Source organism: Cervus canadensis, chromosome 2, assembly GCF_019320065.1.
Source record: "Cervus canadensis isolate Bull #8, Minnesota chromosome 2, ASM1932006v1, whole genome shotgun sequence".
Lineage (NCBI taxonomy): Eukaryota > Metazoa > Chordata > Mammalia > Artiodactyla > Cervidae > Cervus > Cervus canadensis.
Window position 1 is genome coordinate 38,728,314 of NC_057387.1, and position 19,023 is coordinate 38,747,336.

General features: G+C 34.3%; 1 protein-coding gene across 6 annotated transcripts in view; it reads left to right on the top strand.

Annotated features, from left to right (window-relative positions):
• Nucleotides 1-19,023, top strand: part of COL11A1 (collagen type XI alpha 1 chain) — a 210,274-nt gene that overhangs the window by 97,289 nt on the left and 93,962 nt on the right. For all 6 annotated transcript variants that reach the window (XM_043460500.1, XM_043460499.1, XM_043460501.1 and 3 more), the window contains 7 exons: nucleotides 5,232-5,285; nucleotides 6,400-6,444; nucleotides 7,587-7,640; nucleotides 7,723-7,767; nucleotides 12,809-12,862; nucleotides 14,505-14,612; nucleotides 18,024-18,077. In XM_043460500.1, coding sequence (XP_043316435.1) covers nucleotides 5,232-5,285; nucleotides 6,400-6,444; nucleotides 7,587-7,640; nucleotides 7,723-7,767; nucleotides 12,809-12,862; nucleotides 14,505-14,612; nucleotides 18,024-18,077 — 414 coding nt within the window. The remainder of the gene's footprint in view (nucleotides 1-5,231; nucleotides 5,286-6,399; nucleotides 6,445-7,586; nucleotides 7,641-7,722; nucleotides 7,768-12,808; nucleotides 12,863-14,504; nucleotides 14,613-18,023; nucleotides 18,078-19,023) is intronic.

The following is a 19,023-nucleotide window of genomic DNA, read 5'->3' on the forward strand; positions in this document are numbered from 1 at the left end:
GAAAAGACAGAGGAACCAGAGATCAAATTGCCAATATCCACTGGATCATTGAAAAAGCAAGAGAGTTCCAGGAAAATATCTTCTTTGCCAAAGCCTCTGACTATGTGGATCACAATAAACTGTGGAAAATTCTGAAAGAGATGGGAATACCAGACCACCTGACCTGCCACTTGAGAAACAGGTATGCAGGTCAGGAAGCAACAGTTATAACTGGACATGGAGAAACAGACTGATTCCAAATAGGAAAACGAGTATGTCAAGGCTACATATTATCACCGTGCTTATTTAACTTATATGTGGAGAACATCATGAGAAATGCTGGGCTGGATGGAGCACAAGCTGAAATCAAGATTGCAGGGAGAAATATCAATAACTTCAGATATGCAGATGACACCATCATTACAGCAGAAAGTGAACAAGAGCTAAAGATCCTCTTGATGAAAGTGAAAGAGGAGAGTGAAAAGGTTGGCTTAAAGCTCAACATTCAGAAAACAAAGATCATGGCATCTGGTCCCATCAGTTCATGGCAAATAGATGGGGAAACAGTGGAAACAGTGTCAGACTTTATTTTTTTGGGCTCCAAAATCACTGCAGATGGTGACTGCAGCCATGAAATTAAAAGACGCTTACTCCTTGGGAGAAAAGTTATAACCAACCTAGACAGCATATTAAAAAACAGAGACATTACTTTACCAACAAAGGTCTGTCTAGTCAAGGCTATGGTTTTTCCAGTCATCATGTATGGATGTGAGAGTTGGGCTATAAAGAAAGCTGAGCACTGAAGAATTGATGCTTTTGAACTATGGTGTTGGAGAAGACTCTTGAGAGTCCCTTGGACTGCAAGGAGATCCAATCAGTCCATCCTAAAGGAAATCATTCCTGAATATTCATTGGAAGGACTGATGTTGAAGCTGAAACTCCAATACTTTGGCCACCTGATGTGAAGAGTCAACTCATTTGAAAAGACCCTGATGCTGGGAAAGATCGAAGGTGGGAGAAGGGGACAACAAAGGATGAGATGGTTGGATGGCATCACCAACTCAACGGACATGAGTGAGTAAACTTTGGGAATTGGTGAAGGACAGGGAGGCCTGGCGTGCTGCATTCCATGGGATCCCAAAGAGTTGGCCACGACTGAGAGACTGAACTGAACTGAACTGATCTGATCTTTTTGCAGTCCACAGGACTTTGAGAAGTCCTCTCCAGCACCACAGTTTAAAGGCATCGATTCTTTGGTGCTCCACCTCTTTTACGGTCCTGTTCTCACACCCATACATGACCACAGGGAAGACCATAGCCTTCAACACACGGACCATGTCAGCAGAGTAATGTCTCTGCTTTTCAACACACTGTCTAGGTTTGTCATTGCTTTCCTGCCAAGAAGCAATCGTCTTCTGATTTCATGGCTGAGGTCACAGTCTGCAGTGATTTTGAAGCCCAAGAAGGGGAAATCTGTCACTACTTCCACCTTTTCCCCTTCTATTTGCCATTCAGTAAGGGGGCTGAATGACCTGACCTTAGTTTCTTAGTATTTAGTCTTAAGTCAGCTCTTTCACCCTCCTCCTTCACCCTCATCAAGAGGCCCTTTGTTCCTCTATATTTTCTGCCGTTAGAGTGGTATCATCTGCATATCTGAGGTAGTTGATATTTCTCCTGCCTCCATTGATTCCAGCTTGTAACATCCAGCCTGGCATTTCTCATGATGTTCTCAGCATATAGGTTAAAACAACAGGGTTATAGCAGACAGCCCTGTTGTACTGCTTTCTCATCCTTGAACCAATCAGTTGTTCCGTACATGGTTCTAACTGTTGCTTCTTGACCCACATACTGGTTTCTGAGGAGACTGGTAAGATTGTCTGGTATTCCCATCTCTCTAAGAGCTTTCCACAGTTTGTCATGATCTATACAGTCAAAGGCTTGATCGTAGTTGATGAAACAGAGATAGATGTTTTTCTGAAGTTCCTTTGCTTTCTCTATAATCCAGCAAAATTTGGCAATTTGATCTCTAGTTCCTCTTCCTTTTCTAAACACAACTTGGACATCTGGAAGTTCTTGGTTCACATACTGCTGAAGCCTAGCATACAAGATTTTAAGCATGACCTCACTAGCATGGGAGATGTGTGCAATTGTTCGATGGTTAGTACATTCTTTGGTGCTACCCTTCTTGGGAACTGGGATGAGGATTGACCTTTCTCTACACCTGTGGCCACTTCTGGATCTTCCAGATTTGCTGACTTAATGACATCCTACTTTAGGGATTTGAATAGCTCTGCTGGAATTTCATTGCATCCACTAGCTTTGTTAACAGCAGTGCTTCTTAAGGCTCTTTAGACTTCGTATTCCAGAATGTCTGGTTCTGGGTGACTAACCACACCATCATAGTAATCCAGTTCATTAGGATTTTTTTAATACAGTTCTTCTGTGTATTCTTTCCATCTCTTCTTGATCTCTTCAGCATCTACTAGGTCTCTACCATTTTTATCTTTTATTGTGTCCATCTTTGCGTAGAATGCTCCCTTGATGTTCCTGAAGAGATCTCTAGTCTTTCCCCTTTTGTTCTTTTCTTCTAGTTTTATGCACTGTTCATTGAAGAAGGCCTTCTTGTTTCTTCTACTTATTCTTTGAAACTCTGCATTTAATTGGATGCACCTTTCCATCTTTCACTTGCTTTTCACTTGTCTTCATTCTTCTGCTATTTGTAAAACCTCCTCAGATAAACACTTTGCCTCTTGGCTTCTTTTTCTTTGGGATGGTTTTGCTCACCACCTCCTGTACAATATTACAGACCGCTGTCCACAGTTCTTCAGGCACAGTGTTATCTATATCTAGTCCCTTGAATCTATTCATTACCTCTACTGGGAATTCACACAAAATTTGACCCAAGTCATACCTGACTGGCATAGTGTTTTTCCCAGTCTTCTTTAGTTTAAGCCTGAATTTTACTATAAGAAGCTGATGATCTGAGCAGCAGTCAGCTCCGGGTCTTGTTTTTGCTGACCATATACAGTTTCTCTATCTTCAAATACAAAGAAACGTAATCAATTTGATTTCGGTATTGACCATTCGATGATGTCCATGTGTAAAGCCATCTCTTGTTTAGCCCCTGCCCTTCTTCATTTTCATTTTCATATCAAACTTAAGTGGTCTCTAAAGTGCTTTTTCTCTGTGTGTTTTCTATATGATTACAGTATTAGAGGGCTATTGGAAATAGTTGATTTATTTAAAATGTTAGGCACCAAAGGTGCTTTAGATCAGAGATTTTAATCTGGACCATTATTATCATATCTTAGATTAACTCATCATAACCATATTATGTTTGTAATAAATTGCACTTGAGGCATGTGCCTATTAAATTTTCTATAATAATATCATCTGCACTGGAGTCTTAGGAAGAATTTGCTTTTAAGGAAAGTTGGTGTATCTGAATTCTCTATGTTGAGACACAGGTAAAATATAGGATCTGATTCACTGCACTTCTTGTGGTAGGAAGAGAGCTATCATTAAGCATAACCTGCTTCTTTCTCTGCTTTAAACATATCCAGCTCTTGAGTTCAAAGACAGTCTCTTTCTATCAAAAAGAGAAATAACATGAAAGAAATGTGTTTTAATTATTTTGCATCTATGGCATATATTTTATTTTAGATTTGTGTTCTGTTTATTCTGGCTCAAGAGCCTTGTCTTTCAAAACTTGGTGAATAATGTTTTTAATCAGATTGTGCAACCCACAGTTAAATCTCACAGTTAAATATAATTTAAGTAATGTCATATATTTTTAATTCCCAATAACATTTTTATCACAAGTTATTGTTGCCTGTGCTTTTTATTATACTTGGGGTAAAATATTTTATAACATTAAGTTAATTAACCAAACTGGACGACCACTATATTGCTCTTCTGACATGCAATAACTTAAATATACTTTTATGTCCTGTGGTTTAATTTATGCTCTCAGAATTTCCATCACTCATATATTAATTGCTTTACAGAAAGCAAATGATATTGTATAACTCTTTGAGCTAAAGAAGTAATAGCAAGACACAAAATAAATATTAGTTAAAGGCAAAGACTTTGAAAATATGGCTACAGATCTGGATTCATTTATATTGCAACTCTGTGATATATTAGCATTGGTTAATTACTCAAAATCTTAGATGATGAAATTTCATGAAATTGCCTGAGAATTAAAATAGACACTATACATATAAATATATATAATATATATTATATATTGCTTAATATAGCATATAGGAACACAACAAATTTTAACTATTTTATTAAAATCCAAAAAAATACAGCATTCATTCATTTAAATTTATTGCCATTCTTTTAGGGAGATAACAAGCAGTTAAGAAATCAGACAAAATGCTGTACTGTCATAGAGCTTCCGTTTTAAAAGAAATGGATCGATTTTAACTTGATTTTAAAAAATCATCCTATAGTACAAGACTTTTAGTATTTCTAATCTACACTTAAATATATAGCAACAACAACAGAAAACCCATAGTATTATATACAAGGTCATTGTCATAGAAATATCATGTCTGCTGGAAATAATAATTATGGAAATAGTTTTGCCTTTGTTTTTTCTACATTTTGTTTTGAAGAGATAAGTCTATTGTACTGACAGCAAAAAATGATTTAAGTGAAAGGTAAAATACTGTCATAAAAAAATCAGGATTTTGTAGCAGTTATTTTATAATATTAGATTTTTTGACTGTATATGACTTTGCAGAGTGGTGAAGAGAATTGAAACTTTTAAATCCTATAAAAATGAGATGCAATTAAATTCAGTTATAAAGTCCAGTTTATTTAATTTATAGGTTATTTTTTGTTGTTGTTGTTGTTCCATAGTGGTTTAAATGAGGCTTTCTTGTTAAACTCTGTACTATCCATATATATGAATACAATGCTTTTCTTAAATACTGTCCGAGAATGGAAAACTCCCTTTACATCCAGCATCTAGGCTTGCTGATGTATCCTTGCTCTTTTAGTTTCTAAATTCCAGCTAATGACGAGCAAGCAGAAATGGCTTGAGCTCTGAAGACTTGATAAAGTTAATTATTCTAAGTAGAAAGCCAGTTTTTCTCCCAGTGAAGGGTCGGCTTCTTGCAATAATCATTCTTAGCATGTTCTAACCGAACCAGTGATCAAATTAAATGATATCTGAAATCCTTTATGATTAAGCACAGATTAATCTGTTGAATAAATATTCTTTTTTTCTATTCGATTAGGGTCCACAAGGAAAACCAGGGCTTGCAGGACTTCCTGGTGCTGATGGGCCTCCTGTAAGTAGTAGTTACCTGGTCATTAAAATTTCCATATTTCATTTTCAAAAATAGATTTTACATGTGTTTTAGAAGTGATTATATGAATTCAGTAATAAAAGCAAATTGAGCCAGTAATTAAACATCAATCTCTCTAAAATTCTATTTAATCATGTAATTTCCATACTGCAAAATCTTTAGAGCTCCCAGTGGTCTTAGGACCACTCTCTGCTAGAATCTCATATTTTCCTACCTCTCACTTTTCTCTTAGTAGGCTCTACATTTTCTATTGCTATACTTTTTGTTATGTCCTTTTCTTTTCATAGAAAATACTTTTCTATCTTCTCTTCCTTTTCAAAGAACATGTTTCTTGAGAGTCCAGGTGATACTCCTCATCTTTTGTAAGTTTCCTCAGACACCTTACATGAAAATTCATCTGTGTTCAGGAATTCCTTACTTTTCTAGAAATATGGCAATGTTTATTATATCTTATCATATAGCAATAAATTATGTAATCATGTAATATCCATGGTTGTTATTTGAAAACCTTTGTTATTTATGCTTCTTTTTTTTCTCTTGAAACTACTTACTCAGAACTAAGGTATAAAAATTTTCATTCTGCTATTGCTTGTTTTCCTTGAGTAGAGTTGTTGTGGAGCTGTGCATTTTTATTTACCTACTCTCAGTAACTTGATTAAAAACACCATTGGTGTTTATGATGTTGCTGTGTTTTAAATGCCCCATTGATATTCTTAGTTGCTTTGTAAAGATGTGGGTATAATTACTTAATCAATATGCAAATAGAAGTTAGACTGAAACACTATTATTTAAGACTAATTGAGACCGGGGTCAAACTGTTGATGAATAATATGCATGTTTTATGTGCTTTTCCCAAACTCTGTCTCAAGTTCATTATGTCATTGGTGAAATTTGCACCAAGCCAATATAAACTTATGTTTCTTTCCAAATGCTAGTTTCCAATATTATTTAAAGTAATATAGAGTGATGCAAAATATTTAATATATTTTGAAACATAAAGAGTAAAACCTCAACATGTGGAAAAAAGGGAACAATATCATATTATATATTACCATTAATATTGCATCTCATCAGTATATATTTTTGATAAATGTAGGGTCATCCTGGAAAAGAAGGCCAGTCTGGAGAAAAAGGTTCTCTGGTATGTTACAAAGTATTATTTAAATATTCTGTCACCTTATGTCCTAGAGAAAATACCTTGCTTTGGTCATTTCTATGAGATACATACATATATATATGTATATATATTTCTTTGGTCATTTAGGGGTATGAATATTAGAAAATAAGTACCAAAAAATAATTGCTCTCTACCTGTAATATGTATTTACTTTCAAAAGAATTTTTGCTAACATTTAGGTATAAATCATATCTCTAAAGCAACTTTTAATGTAGGGAATAAAAAAAGATATGTCTTAGTTAGATAACTTTTAATTCTGTCTGGCAATTTGATCAATTAGATCAATTAGACTATCATTCTCTGTTTTAAAAAAAATATTCTCATGATCAGAAATACATTCACATTCTGCATATATAGTATATGTGGAATACATGATCATAAATAATAATAATGAAATTGGACAAGAACTACTGAATATTGTTAAAGTGTTTATGTCACTTGAATTTGATCTATATTTATTTCTTTCTGATAATCTTTACTTAAGATGGGAATTGAAAGAGCAACAGTTATCAAAGTATCTAAATAAAATATCAAAATTTAAACTTATTTAATCTTAATACTACTTTTGGATTATAGTAGCCCAGGGTAAGATCATTTTTTTTAGAGTTGCTAATTTTAGATTTTTATTAAAATATTCAGCATTACTATTGTATATTAAATATTATTTCCTTTAGATAGAATAGTGAAGTGCAGCCAGCTGTGGAAGCTATGTAATTTTGATCATTTTGTTGATGATATAAATGCTGTAAATTTAATGCCATTTTTTGGTTAGAAATTATTTATCCTTTTTGTTAATCTATAGTTCTTTTTTGTAGACATCAAGGACATCAGATTTTTTTCAATCTTAGAAAAGAAGTTATTAATTATTAATATGTGATTATTTATATTACTTCATATAATTACAGTATTTATCCTACTTTAACATGAATATATGATGTGTTTGTTCATCATTTCTGACCTTAGATACAAATGATAAACTACCAAAAAATTTTTACCTGAAGTAGAAAAATATCATCTTTTTGGAGATTATTTGGTAAAACTGTAGCATGTGAGTGAGGGATACTTGCAGTGCATTATGTATTTAAGTTACATTGGGTCTTTTACAGGGCCCTCCTGGTCCACAGGGTCCCATTGGCTACCCTGGTCCCCGAGGAGTAAAGGTAAATAATATTATATTTTCCACATTATTTAATTTCAATATAAAATATTATAGTCACTTAATTCTTCTAATTTATTCCATAGGGAGCAGATGGTGTCAGAGGTCTCAAGGGCTCTAAAGGTGAAAAGGTAAAACATAATTTATTTCAGTGATTTTAATTGCTGTTATATTAAAAATAAATTTATTCATCAGATATTTCATTTCTCAAATATATTGAATGATTACTTATGTATCAGACAATGCAAGTCTAATAATTTTGTTCTGTGTCCTGGAAACTTTAAAAGAAAAGTCTTATATCCTTGGGTGAGGACTAAATTATAGAAGAAAACAAAAGGTATATCATATATAAAATCAATTCTGCTTAATTTTTTTTGCATGTCTTTAACTTTTCTAAATTATAAGGTTGGCTGTATGATTGTATTTGTTAAGACTGGATTGGATCCAGTTATATGCATAACAGAATAATATTTTTTCCCTTTATTCTCTACTAAAATTTTCATTCTTCATAAATTGAAATAAAGTACAAAATAGGAATTAAGTGTTGGAAGAAGCAGTCTTTGTATGTGATAATGCATGCATAGCAAAAGCTTAAATGGGAAGGAAATAAAGAGTAAAACCAAATAAATGTGAATGAAAGAATATGCACTCTTTTAAAGGATGCTTATAATTTAATTTGATGAAGAAAACAAAATTGAGATTTTTTTTTTTTTTCATTTAAATGGGCTCCCTGGTGGGAGAAATGTTTAAGATAAATGTAGAGCTCCCACATCCTCAATGATTATGTTGAAATGGAATGATACTACTCAGAACTGGTACTGTATTAATTCTTACTATATTACATTTTTTAACACAAAGTAGAAAGTGTTGGGGAATTTCCATGAGAAATATATGGAATATACATTTTGATTTCAAGGATAACTGTTTATTCCTACAGTCATAATATTATCAAAAGCACTTTGAATAGATTTGATATCAGTAAGGAATAAATGACAAGAAGGGATGTATTTATTATATACGTTATATTTTATTTTCTGTAAAGAGTAAATAGGTAACATACTGAGGCATTGTCAAAGCATGCAACTATATTGTCAAGTCTACTGTGCGGAAATGTGTTTTAAATTAACTCAGCTACTTTGATTTGAATCCTAATTCATCTTGATCATCTCAGTTGAACTTCAGGGTATAGTGTCTTACTGAGGTGACAGAGCACAGTGATGGCTTAGACAGTGTTGAACTTGTAATTATTTGCAAGTAGCCTATGCAAAAAAAAAAAGTCTCAGTTTGGAACTTAGAATCTCAGTTTTTATTGGTAATACATTTAAATATCAGTTCAAATTGTTTCTCTGGAATTAGTGCCCACCAAGAATGTTTAGGGAAGGCAGTGTTTACATGAAAGGCATATAACTGGAGTGGGAAAGTTGTGAACTTTTTGGAAAGAGGGGTAGTGGCAAATGCAAAGGAAAATAAAATTATAGATGATGAGATATTTGTGAGAAGAAACGCACTCAGAAAAAAAATGTATATTGTTTATATGTAGGAAAAAAATTTGACATTATTGGTTATTTTGAGTGGCATATGGTCTCAGAAGAAACAAGTAGATACACAGAGAAAGAATTAATATTTTTAATCGGGAATTAAACGTTCTGAGTTCTGATTATAGTGCTCATAGTAACTAGACTTGTCAAGTTAGGTTGCTTACTTTCCCTGAGCCTTATTTTAAGTCTGTAAAATGAAGACCTTATCCTAAAAAATATCTAAGATATTTTTCAGTTGTACCTTTCATTCCATATCATATATTAACCTAGTAATATATTGTTTACCTAGATTTAGAGAAATTTTGTATAAATTTTAATGGAAACTTTTTATAATAAGAATTCTTCCTATTTTCAAACTTTGAAAAGAACCGTGAAATCCTAGTTTATTTTAATGAACACTATTTGTTTTTCTGAATATATATTATGATCAACCATTTATCTCAAAAGAGATGAGGAAGGAAACTGAAACTATTTTCTTTTTACAAAAAGCAGTATTAATTAACAAAAGCTGAAATATCAAGTTAGTGCCCTAACTAGAATAAAATTCTCCACTGGTTTAGACTCAGATTTATTCCTTAGAACTTAAGCAACATAACCCAGTCAACCAAGTGGCACAGGTGAATTCCTTTTCCACCTGTTTTCTAAAATCTGTTTCCTCCAGTCTAAGTTCAATACATGAAGCAGGGAACTCAAAGCCAGTGCACTGGGACAAGCCTGAGGATGAGATGGGGAGGGAGGTGGGAGGGGGGTTCAGGATCGGGGACACATGTACACCCATGGCTAATTCATGTCAACGTATGGCAAAAACCACTACAATTATTGTAAAGTAATTAGCCTCCAGTTAAAATAAATTCATTAATTAAAAAAATACTAACAAAGATTTGATAATTTAAGGACTGGAAATCTTAGTAGCTTAAAAGTGCCATTTGTTTTTAAAAAAATCACTTACTGTAAGGATTTTCTTACTAACTTACTACCTAATTTATTTTAAAAATTATGAATGTATTGAAAACAAAGTTTTGATAGCAGTAGCCTCTACTTCACTATATATTCTCTTAAAATATCTCTCCTTGAAAAAATCTTAAAAACTATTATTTATTTTAGACATAGAGTGCAGTATTTTTTTAAACTAAACTTGGCAACTGTGTAATTACTTTTCTCTCTAGGGATCAGGTAATGAAGACACCAGTCAATAGGGATTTAAGTTGTCGTTTTCAGCTTTTAAGCCTCTGCTCTTGCCCAGCTGCATTCAAGGCAGAGAGAATCCTAACTCTACAAGGCTACTTTATGGCCAGAAAGTTGAAAATGTTATTCTTTTGTCTTAAAGGAAACGTTGAGACCTGCCAAATTTGTTTAGATAGTATAACAAATTTGATTCCTTTTCCAGGTCTTGGCTTCCCAGGAGGTGCTAGTGGTAAAGAAGCTGCCTGAGATGCAGGAGACTTAAGAGATGCTGGTTGGATCCCTGGATCAGGAAGATCCCCTGGAGAAGGGAATGGCAACCCACTCCAGTATTCTTGCCTGGAGAATCCTTAGACAGACGAGCCTGGAGGGCAATAGTCCCTGAGGTCGCAAAGCCTCGGACACAATGAAGCAACTTAGCCTTTAGCGCTTCCGGGTCTGTCTCATACATCGTTACTAACCTTATGTCTTCTGGACCTTAGCATACCTTACCAAACTCACACTGAGGCAAGGATGATTCCAAATTTACATTTAATAAATATCTGTTATATATCATGATTTTGAGGGTCAGAATATAGTAGGCATTGAAGAGCTAGAGGTTAACTAGGCATGATTCTTATATCCTATGGACGGAGAAGCCTGGTAGGCTACAGTCCATGGGGTCGCAGAGTCGGACACGACTGAGCGACTTCACTTTCACTTGTTTTTCAGCATTTAGTAGAAAGAAAGAGACCTGTGATTATTCCCCTGTGGCTCAGACAGGATGTTATGTTATATTAACAAATGGTGAGTGTGGCACATAGGACAAAGAGGTTAATTTTAAGATGGAAAGAATGAGGTCACGGAATACCTCATGGCAGTGGAAGTGTTAGTCCCTGGGCCCTGTTCTGACTCTTTGTGACCCCACAGACTGTAGCCCCCCAGGATCCTTTGACCATGGAATTCTCCAGGCAAGAATCATTGGAGTGAGTTGCCATTCCTTTCTCCAGGGGACCTTGCTGACCCAGGGATAGAAACCAGGTCTCCTGCATTGCAGGCAGATTCTTTACCGCTTCATAGCAGAATCATGAGCTAAATCCTAAAAGATGAGGAAAACCTCACTGGGTAGACAGAGAAGGTAAAAGATTTGCAGATGGGTGTGTATGTGGAAGTGGTTAACCAATGCAAGAATTACAAATGGAAATATAGGTAATTCAGCTTTTCTAAAATTCAGTTCCAATGTGTTGGATGGAAGTAAAAAGGATATTTAAACCAAAGATAAAACTGAGGAGGTGAACAAAGCCTAGATCATGATGAGAAGGGTGAGGGAGATGGCAGCTTATGGTCATCATTAGCACTTTGGAATCATTGATTCCAAAAATTGATATGATCAGTTTTGTGTTTTGTAAAGGTCATTTCCACAGCAGGATGTGGAAGTGTAGGTACTAATCTTCCTAGCTTTGTTCTCATACTTGGCCTGACATGCCTTTTTCTCAAACTCTGCAAGTCATCCATTGTCCAACTACTAATTAAGGTACCAGCTGCTCTGTGAAATCTCCAAGTACCCTTCTCTCCTCACCACTGCTGGTACCAGCGCAGCACATCATTATCGTCATCCTCATGTCTTTCATCTCTGAACACCCGTTCTACTCCGTCTGAGCCAAAATTAATGCAAATTATTGGTAAAACAAAAACTTCAAATTACTCCACAGTGCTCTGAATAATTGCTCAACTAAAGCTAATGAATATGTGAATGATTATTCCTTAGGAATTTTTTTCTTGAAATTAAAAGACTGTAAAGTCATTCATGAAGCTGGATATAGGTACAGTAAAAATGTATAGTAAAAATGACTAGAAGTATTTTCATAGTCAAAATTTCTCCTCTCTTTACTAAAGGATGCCCAGTTTTCAGCATCCCTGGTTTGTGCGTACGTGCCAATTAGCAATCTCTATTTATGCATAAAGGGTAATATTAATTTGCATATTCTTCACCTGAAGAGAGGTTGTAATATAGAGAATAAGTTGAACAAGAAGACATTTATCTGAAGCATAGGAGACAAAATGAATGAGATAAAATTTATAGGTATGTGTCAGCAAATTAAAGATAAAAACAATTTATTTGGTCATCCAGGGTTCTTGTAAACCAAAGTTAAAATAACTAAATTTTAGTTCTTTGTTCAAATAACACAGGATACATGTTGTTACAAGAGAATGATTATTTTCCCCGTAAGATAGAGAAGATTTAATGAACACATTTGTGAAAAGTTTTCTAGTAACAGAGTCATTAATTATGGGGAAATGGGAGAATACTGGAAATAAAGGTTTAAACTAGGGAAGAGGAAGTTTCACAACTAAGATTCATATTTCTCAGAACTATTTTTCCTAATTATCAACACTCATAATTTATACAGTCATATTCTAGATTTATCCAAACAATTGATTAAATACTTGTTTTATTATTTGTACTTTTTAGGGTGAAGATGGTTTTCCAGGATTCAAAGGTGACATGGGTCTCAAAGGTGATAGAGTAAGTAAAAAGAAAATCTGCACTAGTACATGCATTTATGGATGTATATGTGCTTATTCCTGTATAGTTAAATACTGCAAACATAGAGTAAATCAAATGTTTGTACTACCTGAGACATTTTTCACTTCCGTTTTTACCTGAAGATTAGGTGTCTTAATTTCTGTGGAAATAAAATAATACTCATTATTTTTTGGATGCCATACTAAATATATGTCCCATAGCATATCTACACATGCATAGTTATATGTATATATATGTATACACACACAAAATATATATTATATTATATATGGTGTTACTGTTTATAGATATTTTATAAATTGATGATCAAATTGCTTTATATAATTAATTCAATAGATTTGTTTAAAATCTTGTTCATATATAATTAGCTATGCTTCCTGGAGACTATATCTGCAACTTTCATGAATTTTCACTTTATAGTTGTCTTGAATTTTTGAGTATCAATATAGTACACTGTTTTTCTGTTAGTGAGTATCTTGAAACAAAAGTTTGCCACCTAAAGTAAATTAAATGTTTTATTGGGAAAATTTGTTTTATAACTAGCATAATAGTATCTAATAAACCGAATCAAAAAGGCATGGTATAGAATATTGATTTTCCTAAAATGCATATAAAGCCTGTGTCTGGGATGGGAGCAATAGCATACACATTCTAGAACCTAATACCTTAAATGTGAAAATGAAGTTTAAAGTCGGGTGAGATATTTTTCTTATGTTCCAAACAGTGATTTCCAAAGTTGCTATCATCTGGGAGGAAAAATTATTTTCCCTCCTACCCTGATAGATTCTCAGACTGGAGCCCTCTAAAATTACAGAATGACACAAGACAGATTAACAAGAGATAAGCAAACAGAAGTTTATCTTGTGTATCATGATTATACATGGGAACACTAAGTGATGAGTAATTCAAGAGTGATTAGAACTTGTGATTGTATATCATTTTAGCAAAGGAACAATAAATTTTGATGAGGAAAGGACTTTGAGTTTCTAGTGCTATAAATTGTGCGAAGGCAGATAAATGGAATCTATAAAGTATATAATGTTATATAAGGGCTAGTTTGCTATATAGATATATCCCTCTGGTGCTTGCTTCTGGCTCCAGACTAGTAAGGCTCTAGTTACCTCTAGTGACTAATTTTTGCCTTTTCTGATAGAGAGTGTAGGTAAAACACCTTTGCAAATTTGTTCCCTCCTTTTAAGCAAGTATGGGGTGGGTAGACCACTTTTTTGGTATCTCATTCTTCTCACTTGCCTTCAGTTCAATATAATCCTTATGCCAAAGTGGCATATTTTGGGGTAGCATATATTGCCAACCTATAGTATCTAATGTTGATTCTTATTTTCTCTCTCTCTTTCTGTGACTCAGTATATTAAAATTAATTTAGTGTGATACAGGGTAGCATAGGACTTCTGTAGCCTTTCAAATGTCAGACTGTATTGAGTTGTTTATGTATTAATTGAAAGATAATAAAGTCAAAGACTTTCAGTCCTCTTTGTCATATATAATATGTGAGTAAACAAACCAAGAGTTGAAGAATATAACTTTTTGATAGACTATAATTTCTGCCATTCAGTCTCGAAGATATTTTAAGTTACAAGAATGCTCTTACTTTGTATATCAGGGAGAAGTTGGTCAAGTAGGTCCAAGAGGAGAGGATGGCCCTGAAGGCCCCAAGGGTCGAGCTGGTCCAACTGGAGACCCCGGTCCTCCTGGTCAAGCAGGAGAGAAGGTGAGTGAACAACTTTAAATTTACAGGTCCCCTTGTACGTGATGTGTCATTGTCATTTTAGGGTGATTTTAATCACCCATGATATAAATCGAGAGTTTTATCAAATATCAATTTTTTGAATTTCAATTTCATATCCATATGCTACTTAGGATTATAATCAGGAGACGGGCACATTCATCCTCTTCTACTCATTTTCTAGTCTCTTCTGCGCCCATTGGCCATGTAGAATCAGCCACTCTGAACACTCTTCTATATTAAAAGTGCAGAATCTGCGTGTGATGAATGAAGGATGAAACAATCAATGAAAGGTGGCCGACTTATTGTTTCGGAGCAAGTTGAATCACCTTTGGCCCTAAAACCAAAATGTTCTTTTCTCAATCTTTTCACTTAAGCATGTATTTTTACAGGATAAATGTTTCAAAAGATACTGATGTTCAGGCCATACTTTAAGCGGTTTTAATTTTAATCTGGTTTAACTCAGGCATCACCATGTTTTAAAAGTTCCTAGATAATACTAATTTATTGTTTTCACAGCCACTAAGCTATATGCATATGTCAAAAATATTTGTGACTGTTACATTTAGATATAATATTAGGCAACATTAAAATTATGCCTTCATAGAATATTTAGTGATACTGTAAACATCTTATAGGGGCTTTCCTGGTGGCTCAGACATTAAAGAATCTGCCTACAATGGAGACCTAGTTCCATCCCTGGGTCAGGAAGATCCCCTGGAGAAGGGAATGGCAACCCACTCCAGTAATGAACCTGAAGTTAAATTAAGAAAAAACTAGAAATATTGATGATAAGTGCTATCCAGTTATGTACACTGAAGGAAAATATAAATACTACTTGTCTCTTGGTGGTATAAATCAAACTATTCCTTTTTTTGTATATCTAGTCTCCAATTTTTTATATTGAGTATATCATTATTCTATAAATATGAAAATAGCATGCTATATAAGAAAGTTGTTGTCTCTGCCCTTTACCATCCTGTTCCAGAAAAAAAAAAAAATAGGGATTATATAGGTATTGTGACTAGACAAATAAAAAATCATTTTCTCATGTTATCATGAGTCATTTCTACAGTTTCACACTCCAGTTGCCATTTGTAAACTGATAAATAATGTCATCATGTTTAAGCAACAAAGGGAAAAGATGGGGTTCAAGGCATAAGGACTTAAAAGATCTGTGAACCTTCTGCTTAAAGTGATCATTTGCCAATAGTTTGAGGATATTCTAGGACCTTCCTCTTTTCTCAACCCCACTGTATTCCGCGTAAGTGGTCCCACAAACTGTTCTGAGGCATTAGAACTTTACCTCCCAATTATTCATCTTTAGCATTTCATTAGTATTTTCTCTTTTATTGAAGTTGCCTATCACTGAACTGAAAATACAAATAATTTTTCTGTCTGGATTTGTTTTTAAATGACCCTAAAATGAATGAATTTGCATTCTAATGTAGTAACATAGACTACAAAATTTTTCTGATCATAATTAAGAGAATTTCATTAAGTTGAAATCAGTAGCATAAAACAAGCTGTGTCAACTTACTGTGTCCAAGGTGACATCGTTATAAGTATGCTTCTTAAGGCTTGTTTGAATATTTTTCATGTGAAGACTGCTTACCTATGCAAAGTTGATCTTGAATCAGACAACTGTTTAGTTCAATATAAGATAGTGAAAGTGAAAGTTGCTCAGTTATGTCTGACTCTTTGTGACCCCATGGACTATATAGTCCATGGAATTCTCCAGGCCAGAATATTGGAATGGGTAGACTTTCCCTTCTCCAAAGGGTCTTCCCAACCCAGGAATTGAACCCAGGACTCCTGCATTGTAGGCGGATTCTTTACCAGCTGAGCTATCAGGGGACCCATATCTATAATAACAAGATCATAAACTGTATTCCTAATTTCTTGCCTTGCTTCATCCAGTAAAATATTTATTTTTGTTCATAAAGCCTCCTCATCTATTAAAGTTTTATAGATAGCAATTTGGACTTGTTTGTTTTTGTTCTTATTTATTTTGAATGCACATAATGATACTATTTGCTAATGTTTAAGATTTTGATAAATATTTTATATATAAAACATATTTTCTTAAGATCTTAAGGAAAATGTCTCAGTCAAATTTCACAAACATATATTTTATTCAATCCACTTATTTTAATTTTATTTTCTTTCTATCCAAATTTTTAAATTAATGCTTTGTTCAATGGGTCAATTTTGTTAGTTTAGCATTTTAAACCTTTTAGCATATGATACGGAGAAGGCAATGGCAACCCATTCCAGTCCTCTTGCCTGAAAAATCCCAGTCCTGCAGTCCATGGGGTCGGGAAGAGTCAGACACGACTGAGCGACTTCACTTTCACTTTTCACTTTTGTGCATTGGAGAAGGAAATGGCAACCCACTCCAGTGTTCTTGCCTGGAGAATCCCAGGGATGGGGGAGCCCGGTGGGCTGCCGTCTATGGGGTCGCACAGAGTCGGACACGACTGAAGCGACTTGGCAGCAGCAGCAGCAGCATATTCTCTACGTCATTGGACTTTGCTGTAATTTATCATTTGTTTTAGCACTTTCAAACTGAGTCGTAATTTTATTGCACTGGAAGAAAATTGCTGCACATTCAAGTTTCCACCTGTAGGAATTAACACTCCACAAAAATTGTTTAGCTATGTCTCTCAATATTTGGTATTTGTTAACTCAATCTATTCAGATATTTGAATAAAAGAAGAAACTTTGCACAAAAATTAAGTTAAAATTTCTTAATATAGTTATTTAAGCTTTCCTTTAGTAAAAAAAGCTAACTTATGATGGCTTGCTTTCTATTTACAGTGAGAAATTAAATAATTTTTTCAAATAGATTACCTTTAGTTGAAATGGTAAAACCTATATGCAGTTCTAACTACAGCCATTCATTTTAAATAGTATTTAATTTTGATAAAATTTAGGTGATTTCTTACCATATTCTTTCATTCACAAAGTCCTAGAATTATCTTTATTCAGGGCTCTATGTTAGGATTTCCCTGGTAGCCTAGCTGGTAAAGAATCGGCCTGCAATGCAGGAGACCTGGGTTCGATTTCTGGGGTGAGAAGCTTCCCTGGAGAAGGGAATGGCTACCCACTCCAGTATTCTGGCCTAGAGAATTCCGTGGACTGTGTAGTCCATGGGGTCACAAAGAGTCAGACACGACTGAGCGCCTTTCACTTTCACTATGTCCTTAAAGAAGGCACGGTCACTTAAGAGGTTAAGTTATTGAACATCATAGCATTAGTAACATTTTTTTTCCCTATTCAAATTAAGAAATGTAATGAAAATAAAGAATGGAAAAACTTGCAAATCTTCCTTTCAAGCACGCTAATAGACTGAATTCTATTTTGAAATGATTATTATTATTATTTTAACTTTAGGGGAAACTTGGCGTTCCAGGATTACCAGGATATCCAGGAAGACAAGGTCCAAAGGTAAAACAATTAGCTTGATTTTTATAGCTTGTTTATTAGCATTTTGTCGATACACTTAACATTAATCATCCATGGTTACATTTCAGTTTGTAATGTAGTAATGATGAATCCTTAAAATATAATCTTACAAGAGAAAGTCAGATGCTTTTATGGGCACCGGGATTGCAGAGTTCAGAGAGCTTAAGTGATTTGGGACTGGAGTATTAGAGACAGAGGAAGTCATAGCCACTTCCTTGTAATTGGAATAAGGTCTATTTCAAGGCCGCATAGTAATAGATCTAGAAGTTTTAAGTAGATGACCAGTGATGGATAATAGCTTTTGATTTCCTGTCTAGTTCCCTAAAGGTTTCAATTACCATTTGATATTGTTTTTAGAGAAAGAATGGCTCTTCTTTCACCCTCTTTATTTTCCCTCATTTCCACAGAATCCGTTTCCTAGGGCTACTGTAACAAATCACCATAAACTTGGTGATTTAAACAATGGAAATTGACTTTCTTACACTTCTGAAGGCCAGAAGTCTAAAATTGAGGTGTTAGCGAGCCCATACTCCCTCCAAAAGCCCTGTGGGAGAATCTGTCCTGTCCTCTTCCATCTTCCTGTGGCCCTAGGCATTTTTTGGCTTGTGTGCAATCTCCAACCCCATCTTCACATGACCTTTTTATCTGTGTCCTTATCTTCTCTTCTTCTTATAAAAACACTTGTCATTAGATATAAAGACCACCTGGATAATTCAGGATGATCTAATTTCAAGATCCTGAACTTAATTACATCTACGAAGACCCCTTTTCTCCAAATAAAGTAATATTCACAAATTCCAGAATATTTGGATGTTTGATGTGTCTTTTGGGGGAGCACTACTCAAGTCATGCACTTTATGCACTGAGATTCTATTTTTGATGTGAAATATACATATTTTAAGCAAAGAAGTGTTTTAAAAATATGTTT